Source organism: Heterocephalus glaber, unplaced genomic scaffold (assembly GCF_053883595.1).
Source record: "Heterocephalus glaber isolate CG9 unplaced genomic scaffold, H.glaber_assembly_v1.0 deba00000676, whole genome shotgun sequence".
Classification (NCBI taxonomy): Eukaryota; Metazoa; Chordata; class Mammalia; order Rodentia; family Bathyergidae; genus Heterocephalus; species Heterocephalus glaber.
This window is the reverse complement of record NW_028258156.1, coordinates 14,920,476-14,943,936: the sequence shown is the minus strand read 5'-3', so window position 1 is coordinate 14,943,936 and position 23,461 is coordinate 14,920,476. Positions and strand designations below refer to the sequence as shown.

Below are 23,461 nucleotides of genomic sequence, written 5' to 3'. Positions count from 1 at the left end.
TTTATAATCCCGATGGACTATTATCTCATCAGCCATCTGAAAGATATTCATCCATAACATTTAATGCTTTGTCAAACATATTAGTATAATTTTATCATTGTCAGTGTTGCTACTTAGAAAAGGCACCATTTATCAAACGTCTAATACATGGGAAAAACCATGAGAGGCTCTTAACACCTATCATCTCACGTAATTCTCACGTTAGCTTTGTGAGGTACATTGTAGTAGTCCTCTTTTACAGATGAGAAACAGCACTTTAACGCTTATTTCCCAGGAGTTTATCACCAACACAAGTCAATCCTGTTTATTCTACACCTGGGGCTATGGAGTGCGTATTTCTTCAACCCTAATAACAAGAGTAAGACAAAGAAGTTATCTTTTAGCTAGCATACATGTGTACAAACACACATCATTAGTGGGTTTCATAACTGCACAGATGTTTTCTTTTCTAACCTCCTCTATTTTTTTCTATCATATCTGAATTTATACTTAAAATTTCGTTAACTCTTTAAATTGAATTTACTAACCAATATGTCACAGTGCGATTTGAAAAACATCACTTTGCCCCCTTTCTTCATTTTTTTTTGCCAAAGTCTGGCTTATTACATCTATATAGCTCTACATTTCACATTCATTCTATGCTTGTTTATAGTTATCCATTAAAAATACACTATATTTGTTAGACGGATTTTTCTTTATAACAGAAATATCACTGTATATCTAATACAAACCAGTAGTTATTTTTATCAACCCAAAAAGTAGAGAAATGAGGATAATTCTGAGCTCTAAAATGCTCCACATACTTGCAACTAGCCAATTAAAGCTTAAGCAGCTGCAGGAACAAGAAGTTCCAATTTTTGACAAAAGACACTTTGGCACTGACCCTTGACATAACCATATTTTCCAGACTTGGAGAACACAGCAACTGAATTATGGTTGGATAAACTGTTACCTGACTCATCCTTACTCATGAGCTAATCCTCGACTCTAAGCTTCCCCTGTACACTACTGAAGTGATTTAATTAGCTCAGTTTAACTCTTTAATACAAACACTCAGGGCAAAATAAAGAAGAAGGAAAAGAACACAATATTGCTTCATTTAGTTTAAAGAAACACAAACATTTACATCTCACCTTTTCTCCACCTATAACCTACAATAAAGTGCTGCTACTTTCCCTTGTCTCCCTGTCTTTGCATTTTCCCAAATATTCTATAGTTGCAATCATGTGTGTGTGGCCTTTTCAAGTTGGCCTATTCATTTACTAATATGTAAAAAAAATTGCTCCGGATCTTTTCATGAATTGATAGCTCATTTCTTTTTAGTACAGAAAACATTAGCTTATCTGGATGTACCAGAGTTACTTTAACTGATTTTATTAAATTTTGAGGTGAATAACTGAAGAACAGGCTATAGGTTTGTTCCTGCTCCTGACCCACAAGCTCTGCCCACTTTTCTTATCCAGTGAAAATATTTCTTTATATTGTCATTTTGTTTCCTGAAACAGTCACTCTCCATAGGTTATTTTTACAACCTACTTTTCCCCTCACCTTTTTTATCCTTTCCTTAAATTTAACTGGAAATGCTTCACAGTAGTTATTTTCTTCTGCTACAGTTTATTGCCCCCCTGAAGAATAGTCCTTTTCCTTATAAGCCGTTTGTGCAAATGATGATTTAGAAGCACATGAGGTAACACATAGGGCAAACAAGAAATTACCGCTATAGCTCCTCAGTTAGATGGTAAATAGAATCTCACAGACCTCTGGGGCAGCAATAGCTTCTAATCAAGAAGTTCAAATTTTTTTCTTTTCTCTCTCTCTCTCCCCTCCCTCCCTCCCTTCCTCCCTCCCTGCCTGTCTCCCTCTCTCAGTCCCTGGTTCCTCCCTTTCTCTCTTCTCTTTTCTTTCCTTCCTTCCTTCCTTCCTTCCTTCCTTCTTCTTTTCTTTTCCTTTTATTTTTCTTCTTCATTGCTGGGAATGGAACACAACTATTCCAGGTTAGATTTCTACCACTGAGCTACAACCCCAGCTCAAAAGGCTTAAAATCCCATGATCCATTAAGAAGGACCATTTTTACCCAGCTAATCATTGAGAAAAATTTCCCCTTGGAATTGCAACTTGAACACAAAGATAGGTACAACAAAAGATTTTGTTTCCATACAGTTGGTCATAGTTACTTCTGAAGATCTTGTGACTAATTGATGCTCTACTTGCTTCTTTGTTCATTTGTCCCAGGTATCCTACTTTAATTATTCCCCACCAAAGTGAAGCAAGTGCATAACCTCTCTGTAAATATTCCTACACACATATATATATATATATATATCTATATACGTATGCATATTTATTATGGTCTGTAATAGAGTAAAAAATTAAATGAAAAATAAGCATTGTAATTACAGTGTGTTGGGTTTATTAGGAAAAATCACTTCGTATTTTGAGAACATTTTTCTGTGTTTTCATGATGACGCATATATATGTATGTATTTAAGAACATTTCTCTCCATGTTTTAATTATGAAAATAGCATTTGTAAAATTGAATATTGCCTGCTGTGATTATTCTTTTCAAAACATTGTTTTCATTTTACTTCAATCTACTTCTTGAAGTACTAAACTTTAAAAGGTTTTGTTCTAATAGGTATCTTTAATGCCAGTCTGAAAGTTCAATTATTAGCAAATAAATTCTGAGTACATGTCAGTTTAATGCCTCTATTGCAGCTCATTTCATTTCCAAAGACTTCCATTTTAGATAATGAAAATGGTGGCATTATCTTTGCTTTTCCTTCTTCTTTTAAGATGAAAAAATGCAAAACTATTAAAATAAATTATACCTCTAAATGTGTAAAGCAATAAAAGCTACCAATTTAGTTTTTCCATTTTTAGACTATTTCAATCTACAGAAGTTTATCAGGCTTATGAAGCAGTTTTTTTTTACATAAAACAGTGATACTTCTAATATCCATACTAATAATTGTGCTGAGCTGCACAGATACCTAAGAGGAAAAGCAGGTGATACAGTATTGTCATGTATGATTCTGATGCAGGACCCCTTAACCTTGTCTTAGGAGAGAATTATAATTACTTTTATGTTCGCTTACACAAACCCTGAACAAAGTGAGATGGATTTGGTTACAAATGAACAAAACTGTGAAAGACTGATTCCTTATGACACGAAGACAGATTATGGGGTATAGTCCCTGACAGGAGACTGAGGCCAGATGCAACTCTGAGAACGTACACTGGGCTTCATCTGTATTGACATGGGCAAAACTCCTGAACAAACAATTCAAAGAGCCAGAATTGAAGAAGTGCAGCTAGTTGAGGCTGGTACTGTAGCAGCAGAACAACATTTTGGAGGAGAAATAGTAACACTGTAACAGCTCTTGGTGGCATACAGCATTTCAGCACAGTTGTCTTATTTGACCCTAACATTCCATTTTAGAAATGAGAAAATAGAAAGTCAGTTAATAAAGTGAGCTCCTCAGTCACAGTGCTGTCAATTGGGGGATTCAAGAGTTGAAGGCAGATCACCTAATTGCAAACTTTGGGGTGTCATTAAAACAGGAAAAACAGGATCTGTCTATACCATTGTCTTATACAACTCTCTGCAGTGGTGGAAATGGTCCAAATATGCACTTGTTCAATTCAAGAGCATTCATCACACAAGGCTGTTGGCCATGTGAAACATCTCTTGTGTGACTAAGAAGTGGAATTCCGTTTTATTTATTTTTTAATGAATTTAAATTTAAGTAGCTACATGAAGCAAATGGCTCCTATATCAGACTATTTTGGCCGTATCCTGTCTGCAGGTAGAAAATTGAGAGTCGGATGAATTTCTCTCAGTGACATGAATATATCTAAGTATGAGAAAAAAAAAGTAAACCTCCACGTATTAAATAGGCCATAATTCCAAATTGCCCATATTTCTCACAATGAAAAGAAATCATAGTGATACTCCTTAAATTGTCTCTATTATTTCAGAATAGATGGCATCCTAGATAAAACCTAAGGTGAATTTCATCTTTATGTGATATATGGATCAAAAACACTATTAGCTGCCACCTGCCACACAAACACAAGGTCAGGAGTTCAATCCCCAGTACCAAAAAATGTAAAAAAACAACAATAACAACAACAACAACACTGTAATAGAGTCTGTTTAATAAATAGTAATAAGGGTGGGTATTTATTGAGGATTTATAGTGTATCTAATTCTATGTATTTTAAATGATTTATATATGTAAAAATTTTTACTTTCACTATTCTCAGTGAATTAGATACACTTATTTCTATTTTGCATTTAAAAAATAAAGGCAAAGAAAAACTTCACAGGTACAATTTAAGGGGCAGTTTGAATGAGAGTATTACATTACAAGCATGATTCTGTTGGAGTAGAGCAGAAAGACAAAAATAAATCAGAGAATCTGCCTCTTGCATGTCAATAAAGTGACCTTTACTATGAGAGGGATACTGATGAATTAATAAAATTTTGGAAAAAAATTAGAAATCTCACCCATAGTAAACAGCTCTAAATTTTCACTTTCCATTCAGCCAATGCCTTGGGCTATTCATTAGAAACATGTCTGTGCCTGAGCATGACTACGTGTGATTCTGCATGGTCAAACATACTGGTATTTGCCAAATGTTAACAGAAATTGTTTGTAGTGAAATGGATTATGAATATTTTTATTGCCTATCTCTTTGTTATATAACTGGCATGCCCGTTCTAAACATATATTGGAATGAATATTTGGGACCTTTAGCACTCGTTATGTAAAACCAGATCCTAGGTACTGAGACTACATCAATGAACAAAGCAGATAAAAAATTTCATTTCCATAGAGCTTTAATTCTAGCTGAAAAAAGGAAATTCTCAACATCATTGTATATTTTCTAGTTGCTACTAGTTTTACAGTGTATCATAGATTACATAGTTACACTGTCATTGTTAGAATATCACAGGTGTTCATAAATATTATTGAACATGAAAGTGCATAAATACTAATAATATTGTTTAATTGGCAATAATTAAGATATGACTGAAATTTTTTTTAAAATCCTTTATTTTCAGTGAATAAATTTAATGGTAAAATTTGAAAAATTGCATATCATAATTTACAAGTACTATTCAAGTGAAAGATTAAAGATACCTGTATATCCAAGTCCAATGTATTAAAAGTCATTTAATAATTGAAAGGGAGACTTGAGGAGAACTTTTTCTTTACTAAGAGTAATTTTATCATGAACAGGACCTTGTAGTTGTGAGGTTTTTCTGATTGTTGCATAAAATATTTGTTGAAGTAAAGTAATGTTTGGATTACAGCTACTACTACTACTACTACTACTACTACTAATAATAATAATCATTAAAATTATCAATAGGACACTATAGAGGTGTAAGAAATATGATGGTTGAAAAAATAAATGTCATTAATCCAGTAGATAAAAAGCCTTTTGTCTTTATTTCTAGAATATTTTTGTGTTGGTATGTAAGTTTATTGCACTGATAAGTATGTCAGCATTAATGAATGTACCGATACAATTTAAATTCTGATTCAATGCAAGAAATCTCCTTGTCTTATAATCACATAAACCCTGTAGTCTCAAATTGCATGTTTGGGAACCCTGGACAAATTAATAAAGTAGCATGACTGACTCATCCCTACATGGTCTTGACTACTTCTCTCTCCTCTCCTGCTATTCTCCTCCATTCACTCCATCTGCAGCAGCCCAGCAGATGTTAAGGCATAGACCCAGACCCCTCAGTACTACTAATAACCCTACCTTCTTCTGAACTCTGAAAGTCCTCTGTTAATGTCGCTCAGGTCTGTGTGGAGTGGCCTAGCCCAGATGGAGAGGGACAGGGTTGTAACCAGAAGCAGATGGGATGTCTTACAAGGGCACTATGGATTCTAGGAAGAGGCTTTCCCTAGATTGTCATTTTAGAGGTCAAGAATTCCTAATTTGGAACTTACCACATGCTATTTAGTTAGAGTGAAACTTTAATGAGCCTTTAAGGAAGAGTTGAGTTCTGCTGTAATGACAAAGGAAGAAGAAATATCATGCAGAAAGTACTCTTAAGCGAACAGAGAAGATTTAAGCATAGCAGGGAGCTGAATATGAAAGAATACTGGAGTACATAAGGGAGAGAGTTAAAGCAGGAGAGCTATAGACAATCTCTATAACCTACACAATATTATCCTTCATGCTATTGAGTAAGATTTTGTCATCTTGGGGGAGGGTGTCTCAAAAGATGAGTAACCAGGGTTCCATGTGTTCATCTCCTTTTCTATATACTTCCTTTACTAAAGCAACCCTAATGGGATCAAACACTACAATAGTGGACAGGGAAAACTTGAAATGTGGAAAACTAGGAATAATATGAAGTTTTTGTTAAAAAGAATATTTCAGGGCCGGGACTTAGCTCAGTGGTTCCGGCGCCTGCCTTGCAAGTGCAAGGTCCCAAGTTCAATCCCCAGTACCAAAAAAAAAAAGAATATTTCGAAGATTAAACTCAGTACTTAGCTGGGAGACACACTAATAGATCAAGATACAAACAAGGATGAATTAAACTGTAACCCTGCAAGAATGATTCATTAAAAGTGGTCATCATGAGTAATAGATGGCATTTTGTGGCTAACTCAATATGAGGAGGAGTAAGGCAGTGGAGGGTAGGAAGAATTCCATATTTTAGTATTGAGGAAAGGATAGATTCTTGGGGACCATCCACCCTGAGAGAAAACACCAATACAGCAGGTTTGGGTAGGATATAATTAGCTTTCAGGCACAGTGACTTCGATATCTCATAGGATCCCTAGAGAACAAGCTCCATCTGGAATATAGTAAATATGCATTCTTGGTGAGCTGAAGAAACAGTTCTGGGTTGTTTCAGGAGTCATTGAGGAATTTTACCCATGACAGTGTCTTTTATGTGATGTGGAGAAACGTTTTGAGACTGAGGGGAAATTTCTGAATAAACTGAAGAAAATCTGAAATATTAAGAAAATTGATCTATGGGAATGTACCAATAATACCCAACATCTACAAAAACTAATTTTAAATTAAATGAATAAATGGTAGCAGCAATATTCATATGTATGAAAATTCTCTCTGGTAAGTGTTCAACACGTAATGACTCTAATCTAAGATCATAAATCCATGCAGGGTTGGGAGTTTGTGAGTCACTTGCAGAAAAAAAAAAAAGTTCTGTTTGATTTAAAATATCTATAAAGGGAGTGATCCAAGTGATAGACTCTTAGGGTGGAAAAAGATCAGAAATTGTTCACTGGCCTGACAGAATAATTAAATTATGAACGTGATATTTAAAAGGAGACAGAAGAGGTATGAGAAAGTTGAAAAGATACGATGCTAGAAACATCTTCAAATATGAAAAGTTCAAGATGGAATCAGTACAATTATCATCTTATATTTAAGTAGGTTATGAGAGGAACTTATGTGGCAAAAAGTACTTTGCAAAGCAATGGATCCATTTAATGAAATGTCAGAGGGTTGATTAGATATTCCAAGTCAAAGTAAACAGCTGTACAATGCACACACACACGCACACACACATCCACATCCACATACAAATGATCATTACATCTAGTTTTTGAAGTTATTGTTATAGTTTATTTTTATCAGCATTGTAATGTGTTAACTGTAACTATTTTTAGATTGTCTCACCATTAATGTAGTACATATCCATAGATATCACACAAAGAAAGTTTTAATAATTCAAAAGTTTCCTGATATCTAAGAGTGAGAAACACTACAATAAGACTACATTTCTCCATGGTCATCTGGATTTCTGTTGGGTCCAGAAGTGCCCTACATAGAGGTGAGAAGCAGGAGGAATGAGATGGGAAAAGTGCCTGCCAACAACTCACTCTTTGTGTTGAATCTCCTCAGCATTTCATCTCCATTGGAACAGTCTCTTGTCTTCAGCTTATTTCTCACTAATCAAGACACAATGAGCTTCCCGTTTCATGATTCTACACAGGCTGTGGAGATGTACCCTCAGGAGAACTCTGTTGTCCTGGTCTTTCTTTGACGATCTGATCTACAAAAGCCCACCAGGAAATACTCCCTCTATGGACACCCCAGGCCCCCACCTGCCCAGCAGTGTTTCCGTCTCAGAACTGTGTCCCCACTCCAAGAGGTCCTTCCTCCAGGCTTTAGGATTTTGATTACTCCAACCTAAAAGGAGCACAGGCATCCTGTGGGTCTATCTACTTTCCCATCATGTCTTCTCTTTGCTTCATCAATCCAGCAATACCATCTCTTACTGTGTGCGTTATTTTGTGTAAACAGAGAAATTTGTTTTCCAGATAGGATGGAGAGTGATAGAATTAGCAAAGGGCAATAATGTACTCATACGCCTCAAAAAGCAACCCTAATAAGAGAAAAAACATTAAAAAAAAACATTTAATTATCTATGAGAAAAAATATCAAAACTCTGTTCTGAGTTTACAAATCCAAAGGGTAAAAATTTGGTGACAAAGGCCATGATTGATTTTAAATGCGTCTTTTATTCCATGACTGTTCTGTGTCTACATTTTCATATGTAAAAGTGTATACAAATATAGTATCCATATTTCTCCAATCATTTAAAAATAATACTTTTCAAAAACTTTTCTAAATATAATGGAAGTATTTCTTAAAATTATGACCCAAAAGTGAACAAAAAAAGACAAGTGGTAAATAATGAAAAACTATATTATTTCTAGCTTTACTATTATTAAATTGATGGCATTTTAAATGATTTACACTATCACAGTGTGAAAGTATGTATCTTGCAAAAAGGACAATTTTTAATCAAGTTGTCATTTCTTTTTCATGAGCACTTGATATTGATTTAGCTTTTGAGAGTTTTATTCTCTATCACATTTGACAGTAAATAAACTTACCACCTGAAAGGAGAGCAGGCTTACTTTTTACCATTGGACTAGCATGAGGAAACTTGTTGCTAAATGACAGGAAAAGGTGTGCAGTGAAATCATCGGGAAGCTCGGCTTCCAGAAATGTCTTCATGAATAGCTTGAAACCTTCAAAATCTATTGTCTGAAAAAAAAATTAAGCATACATTTTAGGATCCAGGAAAGTATTTCAATTTTGCACATGTTCAAAATTATTGGTAGAGAAATTACTTTGAATATTTATATATCCAAGTTTATAAAATGAATATCCTGATTTGAGAAATACATTAGGAAGTTTTATGCTTTGATATAGCTGGAAGGAAAGAAATTATTTCCACTTAGATACTTCTCTTTCCATGGTATATGTATGACTTTAATGATTAGTTCTTTGAAACTTACTTTCCTTCTCTATAATCTGGGGCAGTTATTTCCATTCCCAACTGAGTTGTGGTGATTAAATCCAGGTGATTAATATGAACAAACCAATGCAGTGTCTTGCATTCATACCAAAGGTACACACACAAGAAATGCATTTCTCATCTCCTTTCCTCCTCAATAATGCTGACCATTGCTTTTGACAATTACAAAAACTGGATAATATTAATATTTCAGCTATACACCAAGACCAACTGATGCTGTAATGTTCTAAAAGTTTATGAGCAGACTTTTCAAGAAACATTTCAAGATGCTTCCACAGCCTTCTTCATGACAGAACCAATAGGTTAAATATTCATTTGTGGATAATTTGTGTGACTCAGAGAAACTCCATAGCCACATAGGGGAAAGGTGATGGGAATCGCCTTCTCATCTCAAGGCTTAATGATAGGGTTTCACAGCAGCTACCAGAGAGCTTGCTTTCTTCCAGCAGAGGAGAACAATGGACTAGGGTTTGCCTTTGCTGTGCAAACTGTGAACCTGCCTGTGGATGAATGGTATTGGAGTGAACTTGGCCAAAACTCTCATGACTGAATGTTTAATGATGTGTGGGTGTTTTCTGGGAAACAGATGTAGACCATGCAGAAGAGAAGATTTGGAGATTTGTCTTAGTGCCTTGAGATGACTAGTAGACATACAGAGGAAAAGGTAGCATAAAGATGTATTAGTCAAGAGCAAAAGGAAGCGTAGACCTCATAGGAGCCCTAGAGGGGCCATGATGTTTTTATTCAATTTCATTTACTGAGATGAATCTGAGACAAAAATGAAACTTGACAAGCTGAAGTGTTTAGTTTTGTTCAAACTCCTGGTAAGTGATAATAAAATTAATTATTTAAACTGTTATTTTACAATTAGTCTATTTTTCCATGTAATAATATTGGAGGAAGGTGGTAAAGAATGATTATAATCAATTTTGATTATTTCATACTTATTGTACTGTTATTATATTATTTTGAATAGGCCTGATTTGGAAAATGGCCTTCAAATATTTCAGGAGAGAAAATACATTTTTGAAGATTGGATTATGAGCTAATTAGCATATTTACTGTAATTTCTTTATTTTTTACTTAATATAAATGCAAGCAAAAAAATCAAAAGCTTCACTTTTTAATAATTTCAAGAATGCCTATACCTCAATTTGACATTTTCAGTTTTATTATGTTTCCTTTGCTTTTTTATTTTTAGAAATGAGATATTTTATATTAGTGGTATAGAAAAACCTTTCATTTTATTCTAAATTTAATAAATCATCAGTACCACAGAATATTATAAAATCTACTAGTAAAGTAAATTATATAACTAAACCTTTGAATAATATGAAAATATGAAGAATAGCTTTGGATAGAAATACTTTCAAAGAGTAATTTACCACAGTGTATGCAGTTAACATTTCAAAATACAAAGCTGAGCCAACAATCAGACAACTGTATTTTACCAAGTTTTGAGAGGAAGCTACCTCTTCCTAATGGGATTTCTTAGAGGTCTCATAATCCACAGTCAGTTGGATGAGTGACCAACATCGGTGGATAATCCTCAACACGGATGAACCCTGAATTCACTGTACTGCAAAGCTAAGGGGCATTTGTAGAAGAAAATATTTATCGGCACGGTGATCAGAAGCAAGATTACTTATGGTATAGCTTCCTCTGTGTCCTTTCTTAGTCAGTGTTTTTTTTTAGAACCAAACAGATGATGAAGAGCAGAGCAACAGAGAGCCCCCTGAGTAACAGAGAGCAGGGACAGTATTTGCTTTATTAAGAAAAACATGTAACAAATCTCAATTGTGTGCCTTACACATCCATGAAGAATCATACCGAGATCAATCCCTGTGATTTAACCATGAAAACCAGAAAAATATTCAATAGGCAAACAGGAACGGAACTCTCTAGCATCCCTGCCAGTGTCCTAAGGAGTAGCACATGTTCTTCCTGGACCCCCTTCTCAGCTCTCAGGAAGACTTCCTCAGCTGTCCCAAGAGTCTCAGTCCTCTCCAGACTAACAAGCAAAAATATTCTGTTTGCTTTTATTTTCTGATGTCTCGAGGCCTTAATTCCCTCTGTATAAAATGATGTATGGGATGCACAGTTCCGAGTTGTTGTCTAAATGTAATACAAATTGGTATAAGCACTTAACATACACTTGAGCACATAATATGAAAATTTGTAGAATAAAAAGAGAAGTTAGTAAAAGGAGGCACTGCCTAGAGGTTAGATGGATTTTTTTATATCTTAACTTGCCTTTTTATTGATCCAGAGCACTAAAATTCACTGCATCTTCCCAAATTACAACTTCACACTTTGTCTTAGATACTTTGCTATAACTGCTCTGCATTAGGCAACATTGATGAATTACTGTGTTCAGAAAGCAGGAATATAAAAATGGGTACCTTACTCTTATATGAAATCCTGTTACAGATATGATAAATGAATAAGAATTTTCTTAGTTCTCAAATGATTTCCACATGATGTCATATTATTTATTGCTAAAGTGTTATTGACAGTAGATAACTTTCGTCCCAATTTCTTTACTGTGATCTTGAGAGTAAATCTTTTCTTGCGTTTTCTAGTATCATACATGACTTAAAATATTGCAAAACACAAACTTCTTTACATCCCAACTAGCTAAATCAGTATTTTCCAATCCATTGAGGAATTGTTCTTCCATCTTTTTCCTGAGTAACTCATCTCCTTTCTTCTCATTTGTAAAAGATTATTGAAAACTTCCTAAAATTCTAAGTTGAACAAAATGATTAGATATTTCTGATTAATAGAACATGTCTTCAATTTATACAGTTTTTCTTATCTCATGACTCAATGGAAATTGTCCAAAATTAAGTATCAGTTTTTACTGTTGTCACAAAAAGTGGTTTTTGAAGATGGACGGACTTCAAGAAGAATGAAATCACATATATACATATCAATGGAAATAGTAATGAGAAAAACTGGGAAAGATTTAATTGAATTGAATATTTAAAAATTGAATTGGCTGTAAGCTCAGACACACATGTATACAATGGTTAATATTTTAAAACCTCTCTCTATTTTTTTTCCTATAGGAGCAGCACCGCCTTTTCAGGGCGATAACATAGAAAATCTGCAAAGAACACAAAATGAGAGAGCTGCTCAGATATTGTTGCCAAAATGGCACAAATCCAAAACACATTTCTACATGATTTTCTTTATTATATCAGACCATCTGGGTCCTTTCATTTAAATTCCTTATAATAGTAAGGATGCAACACTAGTATTCATCCACTCACCCCTAGTAGATTTAAAATAAATGAAAATAAATGTTGTTGCTTCACCGTTAATTTCTCTTGGCAGTTTTGGACTGGAGATTTCTCATAGTCCACAAATGGTTGTTAAGTACCCACTCTGCACCAGGCTCTTTTCTAGGTGTTAGAGTAAAGATGTTATTGGAATGGACAAAAATCTTCCCATCAAGGAGCTAATCTTCTAATGAAGGGAATAAGGAAAGAGAAAAATAAAGTATTCTATTTACCATGTCAGACACTATTAAGTGTAACAGAATAAATGAAGGAGGGCAATACATATTGGGAAGGATATGCTTTCAGTTTAAAATCTGATTGTAAGAAAATGAGATAATATTCTCTCAGCAAAAATTTAAAAGGAATGAGAGAAAAAATTCTAAAAGTGATCAGAGAGAAAGAACATTCTGGGAAGACAAAACAGCTAGTGCAATTGCACTGAGGTATAAAGGTTCTTGTCTCAGACATAAATGTCAATAGGATCCCTGGCAAGAACAGGGAGACTGAAGCAAGAAGGAGGGTTCGGAGAAAATGCCGCTGAGATTTTAGAGCTGTGTGGATTGCGGCAGAATATGTAGTACTTTAAATTATCTAAGGACAGTTACACCGTGGAGTGGAAGAAGCAATCATTGGAGGGTGTCAGCAGGAATCTCGTGATCTGACTCATTTTAACAGGATCATATGACCATAATGCCACTCTTTTATAAAAGACAAAATAAGGTTCATATTAAGTTTGTACATTTTTCTAGCGAACTTTTTTGTGTTAAGGTCCACTCATTAATTAGTTAATATGTATCACTGAACTATTATAGGTTAAGTAAATGAAACTCCAAAATGAGTACTGACTTTTATTCATCTCCCAACAAGTGCTGGTTAAGATACCATGTTAATTACTAGAAAAAGAACTCTGGTGAAATGAAGCAGGTAATGTTTTAAATTAGTCAGAGGTTTTCTTTCACTCTTTATTTTTCAATTTTACTCTTTAATTTACAAGATTAATTAATTATGTAAGTCTGAAAACTGATACAAATATCATTGAGCCAAAGAATATATGTTAAATGTGTAACATGGCTGCTGATTTCAAGCATATATTATTTATATTAAAACACTTTTGAAAAAAAATTTCTTTCGTATCTTATGCGTGAACTGAAATTAATGTTAATTACACACAAATACAGAGAGCTCCTCAATAGTCACCTAAAGCTGTCATTTGGTAAATTCCTGTAAAGAAAACATGTAAAAAATGTTTTCAAAAATCCCAACACTTTTAATTTTTAAATTAGCTTTAGTAAATGAAGCATGTTTTACTATCTCCATAGCATATAATGCACAAGACAAGCACTGTCTATAATTAATTCTGCTTAAGACTATCATTTATTAAGACTCAGTAGAGAGAAAATTAGGAATGACCTTTTTTAGTAAAGTATTATACATGGCAAGAAATGAAACTCCAAGTTATTTCACTAATTATAACATTCAAGCAATGCATTGGAAAAATTTTAAGGAAAACATTTTTCTGGTGATTTTTCAATATACCTTGCAATCAAGAGTTTTTACTCAAATAACTTGTATTCCAGTATCTGGAATCCCTTTTAATCTAATGTGACATCATCTGGTCAACATTGTCAATAGTACAGGTTTGAATGTTCCTGAAACATACACTTAAATAAACATTTATAATCTCCTTGAAGAGTGAAATCCTCTAAAGATGTCATGAACACATATGTATATATAATTCCTAAGAATGATGTCAGATTTTAACTGTCCCTTACTGGTATGTTTACTTTTAGACAATATTTCTAAAAAGAGTACTCTTAATAACAGATATGCCTCCAGGCAGCTTTGCATGTGAAATTCGTTTCCTGCCAGAACAGAAAGTAATCACTACTTTCATGACAGGGTGTTTAACACTGTCTGTTACACTGTAGATCTTCATTGTGTTTGTGAAATATGGACACTAGGAAGGGAAAAATAGTACAATTTTACTCAGCTATCTTCTTGTAGGCGATCTATCAAAAATAATTCAGATGAGATAAGAATTTTTAAGAAAGAATAAATTCAGAAAGCTTCTAAGCATATATATAATATATATATATTCTTTCACTTCATAAAACTAAAATGCCATTATTTCAAAGTATAATGGATTATAACTATATATTTAATATGTTAGCAGAACAAAACATAGCAAATAAGAACAACATGGTCAAGGGTTTCAAATGCTTGCTAGTTTATATATTCTGTTCTTTATATATTCTGCTACCATGGTGAGCAATGGGACATCAAGTTAAAAAGCAGAATGAAAGTAGGAAATATTCTCTCAAATCTAAGGAGAGTGGAGCTAAGATTTTTACAGGTAAGGGATTTATATTATTTGGAGAATTGAGTTGAAGTGTTTTGCCATTGGATTGTAAAGTGGACCTAGTAGTACTATCTGACACTAGTAGTACAGATTATCTTGACCATTTTGTTTCTTCCACCAAACCAGATTTAGCATCTAGCATATACTAGATGTGCAATAGTAACTGCATCTGGGATGAAATTCAGTAGTTTCCTTCTGTTCAAAGTGTTTTTCTCTATATATTAGGTCCATGCTTCACTGAGGTGTTTTTATTGCAACTTCTCAAGGCTGCTATGCTTTCTTTTTATTCTTCATCTTCAGTGTTCTGCTCTACTATCCTTAAATGGAAGATAATATTTGAAATTTCATTAAAATGTTACTTGCATAATGGAAACACTAAATTTTTCTATGCTTCAAGAAAGGAGCTAAGTATGTTATGTATATAAAATCACTTAACAATAAGTAGATACTATTATTATTCCTATTTATAGAGAAATTGAGACTCAGAAAATTTCATCAAATTGTCCTGTATTAAAAGCTCCTAATTAATATTGAGGACCTCAACATTTCTAACTACAATGTGCCTTATGCTATAAGTAATCAGTGAAAAATTTTAGAGACATGCTCTTCAATATTTACATATGGCACAAGACACTTTGCCACTGCTTTTTAAGTTACACTGACTATCAAGACTATTAGTTCAGCAAACACACACACACACACACACACACACAAACAGAATAAAAATGAAAATTAATGACAAGACTGTTCAGCTGTCCCATTTAAAAAGTATCTGTAGCTCTTTTTGCACCCTATGACATTCAATGTAGTCTCTTACTTTTGACTATGCATCTGAAATGCAATCAAAATCTGCCTGTAGCCTTCAGTACAACCCCCACTGGCACCCTGGTTGTCTTCTCCTGATTACACTGCTTCATGACTGGTATCCTGTCTTCTACTCATCTATTTTCACACATTGCCTTTGGAGGTATTGTTCTAAAACAAAATTTAACTTGGTCATCTTAAAAATATTAACTGTAAGTTCCTCTATTTATTGAAAAAACCCTTAAAATTCTTAGTCATTATAAGCCTACCTACCAAAGTATTAATTTTGCTCAATATTCTTTGACTCCAAAAAGTAGTTTCCTGTTGTTAAAAATACAAAAATACAAATGAAACAAAAAATAAAATCCTAATAATGAATTCTCAGTGTGGCGGGCTATCCTGAGTTCTACATGTTATGGTAAGTAGCAAAAAGCCAACATCTCTTTTTTTTCTCTAGCTTGGTTTTAAATTCTTGTTTGGTACATACCATGGAAGAAATTAAAGGGACAAAACATTTATATAGTCCCTAAAATGTACACTTAAAGTTAGCTCTTATTTTTAAACTACACAGAGTTATTAATTCACTTTCCAAATCTATTTGTTTGTTTTTAATCCTATTTGTAATGAACATATTGAGATACAATTGGTGTAATCTATTTTATATCCTCTAAATATTCACCTATATTTTACTTCTGCATAATTATGACTGCAGATTAGAATAGAATTAGATCAGTTTTGATAGCTGTCATTTACCAACTTGATGGAGTGAAATCACTAATCTAAGCTCTCAAAGTGGAAAGATTTAACAGATGGCCCATTCTGAGGTTCTAAGTGTTTTCATGGACATAAGATAGTGTATCTTTGTAAATGTTGAAGTTTGGTCCTCAGTGTAATTGTTAAAAACCTGGAGGGAGCTAGTCAAGTTGATTTGTTTAAAATTATCCTATAATGGACTAATTAATCACATCCCTATCCATACAAATGCCTTTTCCAATTGTGGGACCTGATTTAGTTCTTTGCTAGAGCATTTCTGAGTATCAAGACATAAAAATTCAATTTGTATATAGAAAGGAAAGGTGCTGTATATTCCAAGAGTGATTGATGCATGGTCATTATCAGGTTAATAATGGAGAATTGTAGTAGACACTCTACTTTCTTGTCTGGTGGTATGTTTTCAAAACTCTGTCTTACTTGTAGGTTTGATTAGAAGAGGAAAGCCACTGAGATCATTGGAAGTAACAGGGAAGAGACACAAATGCTGATTCACATGTAACTTCTGTATCTTGCTAACTGTCCTGGTACCACACAGCTGTGGGAAATGGAAGAAATGCAACAGCATGATCACATACAATCAGGACGGCACTCAGGATTGAGGCCAGGCTTGTCTGGGAGAGCAAATACTATGTCATGCCCCTTTCCCCACTATATTCCTTAAGGATATTATATTAGAATTGGAAAAAACAACAGAGTTGTATTTCTCATTACATAATAAGAAAGTGAAGCTCTGAGAATATTGATACAGGATCAATTGGGGGTGTATCTCATATCCTCACTTTCACCTTTGGTTCATGATTCAAGACTATTTTATGCAATTAATTTGTTATTAAGGTGTGACCACAGTCACTATCTAAATATGAATGAAACCACAATGAGCCAGATACAATTAAGTACTTTAGATATACTTTAGAATTTATACCTCTTCCAACTGAGTACAGCTGATACTGTCTACATTTCACAAGTGGGCATGAAACTTATTCAAGCACCACTAAGGTAAAAGATAATGAGATTTGAACTCAATTCATTCCAAATCCAAAGACCATGTTTTCCTTATGCTTTATTTAGTTAGGAAATGTTAAATTTGATTCTGGAAGGCTAATTATAGCTTATGATAGAAAGGTGTTTATATCACTGCTAATATTTACATCAATGTCAATATCCTTATTAAAGACATGTAAAATATAATATTCAGGCTGGTGTGTGGCTCAGTGGCAAAGCAGTTGCCCAGCATTTGCAAGGCCCAGCCCCATAAGATAACAACACCAACTAAACAAAACTGAAAGAAAATATATTAGGCAGTAGCACCACACATACAGGTCCTGAATTTTTAGATAATTTTTTTAAGGAGCCAAAGTAACTCACTTATCTGAATGTAAGGTGTATAGATGTTAACAGAAAGCATAGCACAGGGCACCAAGTGCAAAGCTAAAAGAAAGCCTGGAGTGTGGAAGCACAACACTGTCTTAGCCCAAAGAGCATCTACTGACAAGAAACACACAGAGGAGAATATTGGTAAGGAACATGCATACACAATACTGCGTGTGTCTCCTCCATCTCTTCTCCTATTGGCTGCCCTCCGCTTTGTTCACTCTGCTCCGCATTAATCCCTGGCTTAGTACAGAAGGACATATGGAACAGAGCCCAGGTAAGAAATAAGGGCATAGAAACTCATTCTGCTGATCCCAAGAAAGAAGGGGCCAGCTGTGACACTAGTTTTTCACCAGCCGTGAGCATGGATGCAGATTTGCAAAAGAAAGATGCATTTTCTGACCAACATTGCTCAACAAATGCTATTTGATTGGTAAAGACTGAAATTGCGGACACATAAAAACAACCATTTACTCTGAGAAGTTGCCCTCTCAGTGTCCCAAAGTCCATACTGTCTGTATTTGAAGGAGATAATAGGTTTTCACCAATGTGGGAAAAGAAGCTAGGAATAGGTCATCCCCTGAAATGGAAGCTAATTCATGTCATCAGTAAGCAAGTCCTTGTTTTGCTTGTGTATCATCCTGGAAAACTGTAGTATGTAAGACCTATATTTAAATCCAGCAAGATCATTTGAATGCAACCAATTATACTTTCATGATGGACATGAAAGCATAGGGCTTGCTGTCACTGAATTCGTTGGAGTACTTGAGAACAAGATATAGCTTGTACCTATACAGCATTATCTACAGATGCATCATTATGATTTTACACAACTCCTGAATTTTAGTAAGAACTATTCTTATATTGGTGAAGTCAATTCATATAGCTATTCTGGTGGGATAGAAATGTCTATTTACAGCAATCAGTAATGTGTTGTAATTCTGTGTACTTCACTGAACTGCTAATTTAAAAACTGGTTTACAAAATGGATTTCACTGGGAGAAAGTGGGTGAAATAACAGACTGGTTACCCTTCTTCCCACGAGAGCAAAATCAATAGCTTTTCAGTGATGTTTGCCTCGCAGGATCTAACATAAAATTGTAGACAAAACAAAACAAAAACCCTTACCATTGCATTTCAATGCAATCTTAAATCTCCCAATGTAAATTAATAAATTATGACTTTTATAAAATAAATTAATTTATTGGAGTCTGATATGTCTGGTCTAAATTAGAAAATTAAATTTCAGAGTCTACGAAACCCAAGGCCACACTCTGGACCCTTTTTTGATTCTATTAAGTTACACATGTTTCCATTTGATACATTGATTTGAAAAAATTTCAGTCGTACCTTACCTCAATTGTAAGTTTTTGAACATTAAAGTTATGTAATCTAGCATACTATATACCTTATTGGTAAAGAAGCAGAGCTTAGTGATATGAATGAGAAAATCATAGATTATATCAGAATAAAGGAAGAAAAGACAGAGTTTAATAGAAAAGAAAATGTCTTACTTGGTTAAGAATGTCTTGTTTCTGTGCATGCAAGGAGAGAAAGAATACATGTGTTAATGTAAGGTAATTTATACTCTTATCTCTTATCATTGATGATTTCACTAAAAGTTTAAATTTACAAATTGATTTTAAAATATATCCTGGGTCCATAGGTCTCAAAATATTTTTTTGAAACAGGAATAGCAAATTAGAAAATTGATAGAAATATCAATTCTTGAGCTCACGCAGGAAGCACCAAGTCAGAAACTGGGGGATGGGGGGGAGGAGCAATCTGTGCTTTAATAAACCCCCAAGGGATTGTGATATACATGAAATTTTGGGAATCATTAGTAGGAACAGTCTCTGAATATAATAAGCAAATGCTTCCAACTGACATGAGACAAATATAATGAATAATACAAATAAGATAACAAAACCTTCCAGAGAGAAAAAATAAAAATATAGCAGTGTGTATAAAGGTATATTAGATTATGAATATTTATTCTTCACTCCCAGTGTTTCCTCCATCAGTATAAAACAAGATTTTCCCCATGCCTTTACTACTTATATATCTTTCCATACATTTGCCATTTTCTTTCCAGTTTTCAGAAATCAATGGAATAATCTGGAATGGAGTCTAAAATCCAAGATAAAAAATTGCATGCAAAGCCAAACTGATTCTTTCTCATATACCAAATTCCATTATTCGAGTGAGGTTATTTATATGCCCTGTGTTTACTGAAAATCTCTGAGTAAGACTAGTTCTCTGCTACAAACTAGCTGTGATGAGAACCTTACCACTGTTTTATTGGTATAAGATTAGGAGATAAATAATAGGAATCTTTTACCGTGTCAGGCATGAATTAGTAATAATTAAATGTACTGGAATATACCACTCTCATTACATAAGCAATGTCAGCCAATATCTTCCCCTTGTCCTTCTTCCTATATCTCCCAGGATCTTCCCATTCATTCTATGATCTGAAGGAAATGTAAGGAACACTGGGATTCTGGACAATTAGTTTTTGATTGTGGTATTTATCATGAAGCTAGCAGCTTAATGTTGGTACCATCATTTTAAGTTTCTTAAAGTATCTTTATTTAAAAAATTTGCAATTTTTATTTGGGAATCTCATGCCTTTTAAGGTTTTTATTTTTAGAAATCTTTAAAGCCATTGTTTATAACTTTTCTTATTCATATCTTCAAGTTAAAATATGCTAAGTATGTTTAAAAGATAGGAATTAAAAATAAATGACTCATCCATATATATTAGTTATTTTCTATTAAAATAGACTTAAACAGGTCACATCTTTGAGGTAATTTTTTATATTTATTTATTTAGGTACCAGGGATTAAACTCAGGACCTTGTAGTTACCGGGCAGATGCAGCTCCACTGAGCTACATCCCCAAGCCTGAGTTAATGTTTTAAATACAACTTTAAAATTCACTAATTTAGATGAACTCTAAGCAAAATAATGCATCTTCCATTTAAGTAACTTTACTTTGTAGGAGAGAGATATAATTTAATGATATTCAATTCATTCTCATTTTAAATATTTCATATGGATGATAACAATTGCATTTGTATTAGAAAATATGATTTAATTATTCATTCTTTTGTCTAGCAGGATAAATCATTTTTTCAATTTTTTTTGGTATGACTGAGAATCGATAAGTAGCTGTCTGAGTGGAACAACTTCGAGCTGATCTTGATCAGTCAATAATGAGTGAAAATGTCACATGTGACTGGACAGAGATTATTTGATACCAGTGGAGTGATTTTAATGAAGTGGATGAAGTCATGTATTAAAAAGAACTTAAATACTTTCATTTTCAATTTTGAATATTCCTAATTACTTCCGCTTGGCTTGTGTGAAATATGAACTTGGTTTTTGAAAGAACCATATAAAGCTTTAAAATTTTCTTCTAAAGAAAAAATTCCTATCAATATTCAGGTCAGAGTATGGTTTCATCCTTAACTTAGAATTACTAATTATGTGTCATTGCATCGAGGTTTTTGCTCATTTGTATTATTGTAATAATACATTCCAACATATCTGTACATTTATGCAGTGGCGTTACATTATTGAAACATGTGACATTATCTGTGCATCTAATATTGAACCTAGTAATTATGGCAGAAAATCCACTGCACATTGACTCATAATCTTCATAAAACAGTTGTCAGGAAGACTAAGTCTTGGGAGATCTTAAAATAAGAAATTATTGTGGGAGAAATTCTACAATGAAAAGAAAATCATGTTCCAAATGAATTTATAGCAAAGAGTTATCTTCAGATAGAGAAAAAAAACAAGTTTTATTCCTGCATACAAATTAGATGAGAATGCATATTTTCAGAGATTATTAATGACATCTTTCTATGCACTGGTCATCTCTGCTTTTCCCACTCTGCTTGCTGGGGCTTTGAGATTTTTCAGTTCTGCAAGATGATCTATCAGCACTGTTTCCCTCACTGGAAAGCATCTCAGAAAAGAAAATGTGAGGGAAATGCCAGCCAGACTTCCAGTTTTCTTCGCTATATAAGAAAATAGAAGTCCAGAGCAGTAGCTGTGCCTGCCTGGCAAGTGCAAGGTTGTGAGTTTGATCCCCAGTAGCGAAAAAAATAGGAGTGACTTTTAAATTATCTTAGTTTTCCTCATGATTATAATGCTAAGAATATCAACTTTACTTTTTTTAAAAGGGAATATTAGATTAAAGAGTTCTTCAATGTATAGTAATACAATATGGTTAGAATAAAAAATATGATGTGTAAAACAACTACCTATGAGAAATTCTGATAGGAAAATTTAAAACTATATGGATTTATTGAGGTTTGAATTTAGAGATTGGACTGAAATAACTAAAATTAATTTCTGTATATCCTTCCAAAATAATATTGAAAGAACCAAGAACTACTCTCTTCTAAATTTGGGAAAACAAAATGATAACTCAAAAGACATCACAACTTACTCTGTAGAGAAACCTATCTAGCTGATACATTTAGATAAAATTGTCTTTTGCAGAGATCATTTTATTTTTTTCCATACAACTGAAACATCTCTTGATCAAGACATCAATAAACTAATTGTAATGATCAAACATTCAATCTATAATAGCTCTCAGCTAATGTTAAGTGGAAAGTTATTTTAAAAATAACTAGGAAAAGAAAGGCACTCCTTTAGCTAAAACATATTTGAGAGGATATGAAAAGTTGTTATGAAATGTTAGGAACTCAAAAGTTTGCTAGTGAAAAGGTTAAACATGAATTGGGAATTGAAGTTAATCTTTTTTGGCACAAACTCTCTCCTTAAAATGATAGAATAATTATGTCTATCATGAATGCTTGCTTTGTGGAAGGAAAGAACTCCTCTAAAGGATTAAGCCTCATTCCCCACACCAATGTCTCCTTTGGGTTAAATTTATAGAGCAAGAGCCAGGCATATTCTTCATGTTTTCTATAAAATCTTCTCTTCTGACTTGTAGATAAAGAATTCCAACACTGTATTTCAATGGTGTACACTTTCTCAGGCACACAAGTACAGCACCATAGAAGTGTTCATTTCATTAGCAAATTTTAGATGAAGAAATGTATTACATTTAGTATATCTTCCAGAATTGATATTTGTTATGCACTTGATATCCTTTGTGTAGATGGCAAATGGTTTATGGTATGTGAGATATATACATGCATGTGTATATATGTATGTATATGCATATAGAAATACACATATACATATTTTTCATGACTCTTCATGAAGAAATTCTCCCAAGCATATATTTTAAAGTGATACAAAGAAGAAAGAAATTTTACCCCTTCAGGATTATACTTTGCAAGCACGCCATTACCATGGAATTCTTCAAGAACATCCTTTAATTTCTTCGTAGAATCTATAAAAATAGAAAATACACAAATTATTTATATATGCCTACTGTGTATATATGTCACAATTCAGCAATGAAGATGTAAATGTAAATAATCACCAAATGAAACTAAATTTAAAAATCAGTATGTAAGATGCCTTTTAACATTATTGAAAAGGTA

The 23,461-nt window shown here is 33.5% G+C and overlaps 1 protein-coding gene across 10 annotated transcripts in view; it reads right to left on the bottom strand.

Moving 5' to 3' along the window:
* Dgkb (diacylglycerol kinase beta) overlaps positions 1 to 23,461 on the bottom strand; it is a 620,388-nt gene that overhangs the window by 465,801 nt on the left and 131,126 nt on the right. For 5 of the 10 annotated variants that reach the window (XM_004839605.4, XM_004839601.4, XM_021254156.2 and 2 more), the window contains exons 3-5: positions 23,231 to 23,307; positions 19,439 to 19,459; positions 8,905 to 9,058 (exon numbers count right to left, since the gene is read on the bottom strand). In XM_004839605.4, coding sequence (XP_004839662.2) covers positions 8,905 to 9,058; positions 19,439 to 19,459; positions 23,231 to 23,307 — 252 coding nt within the window. The remainder of the gene's footprint in view (positions 1 to 8,904; positions 9,059 to 19,438; positions 19,460 to 23,230; positions 23,308 to 23,461) is intronic. The other 5 variants (XM_021254159.2, XM_004839604.4, XM_021254157.2 and 2 more) reach the window with 2 other exon arrangements.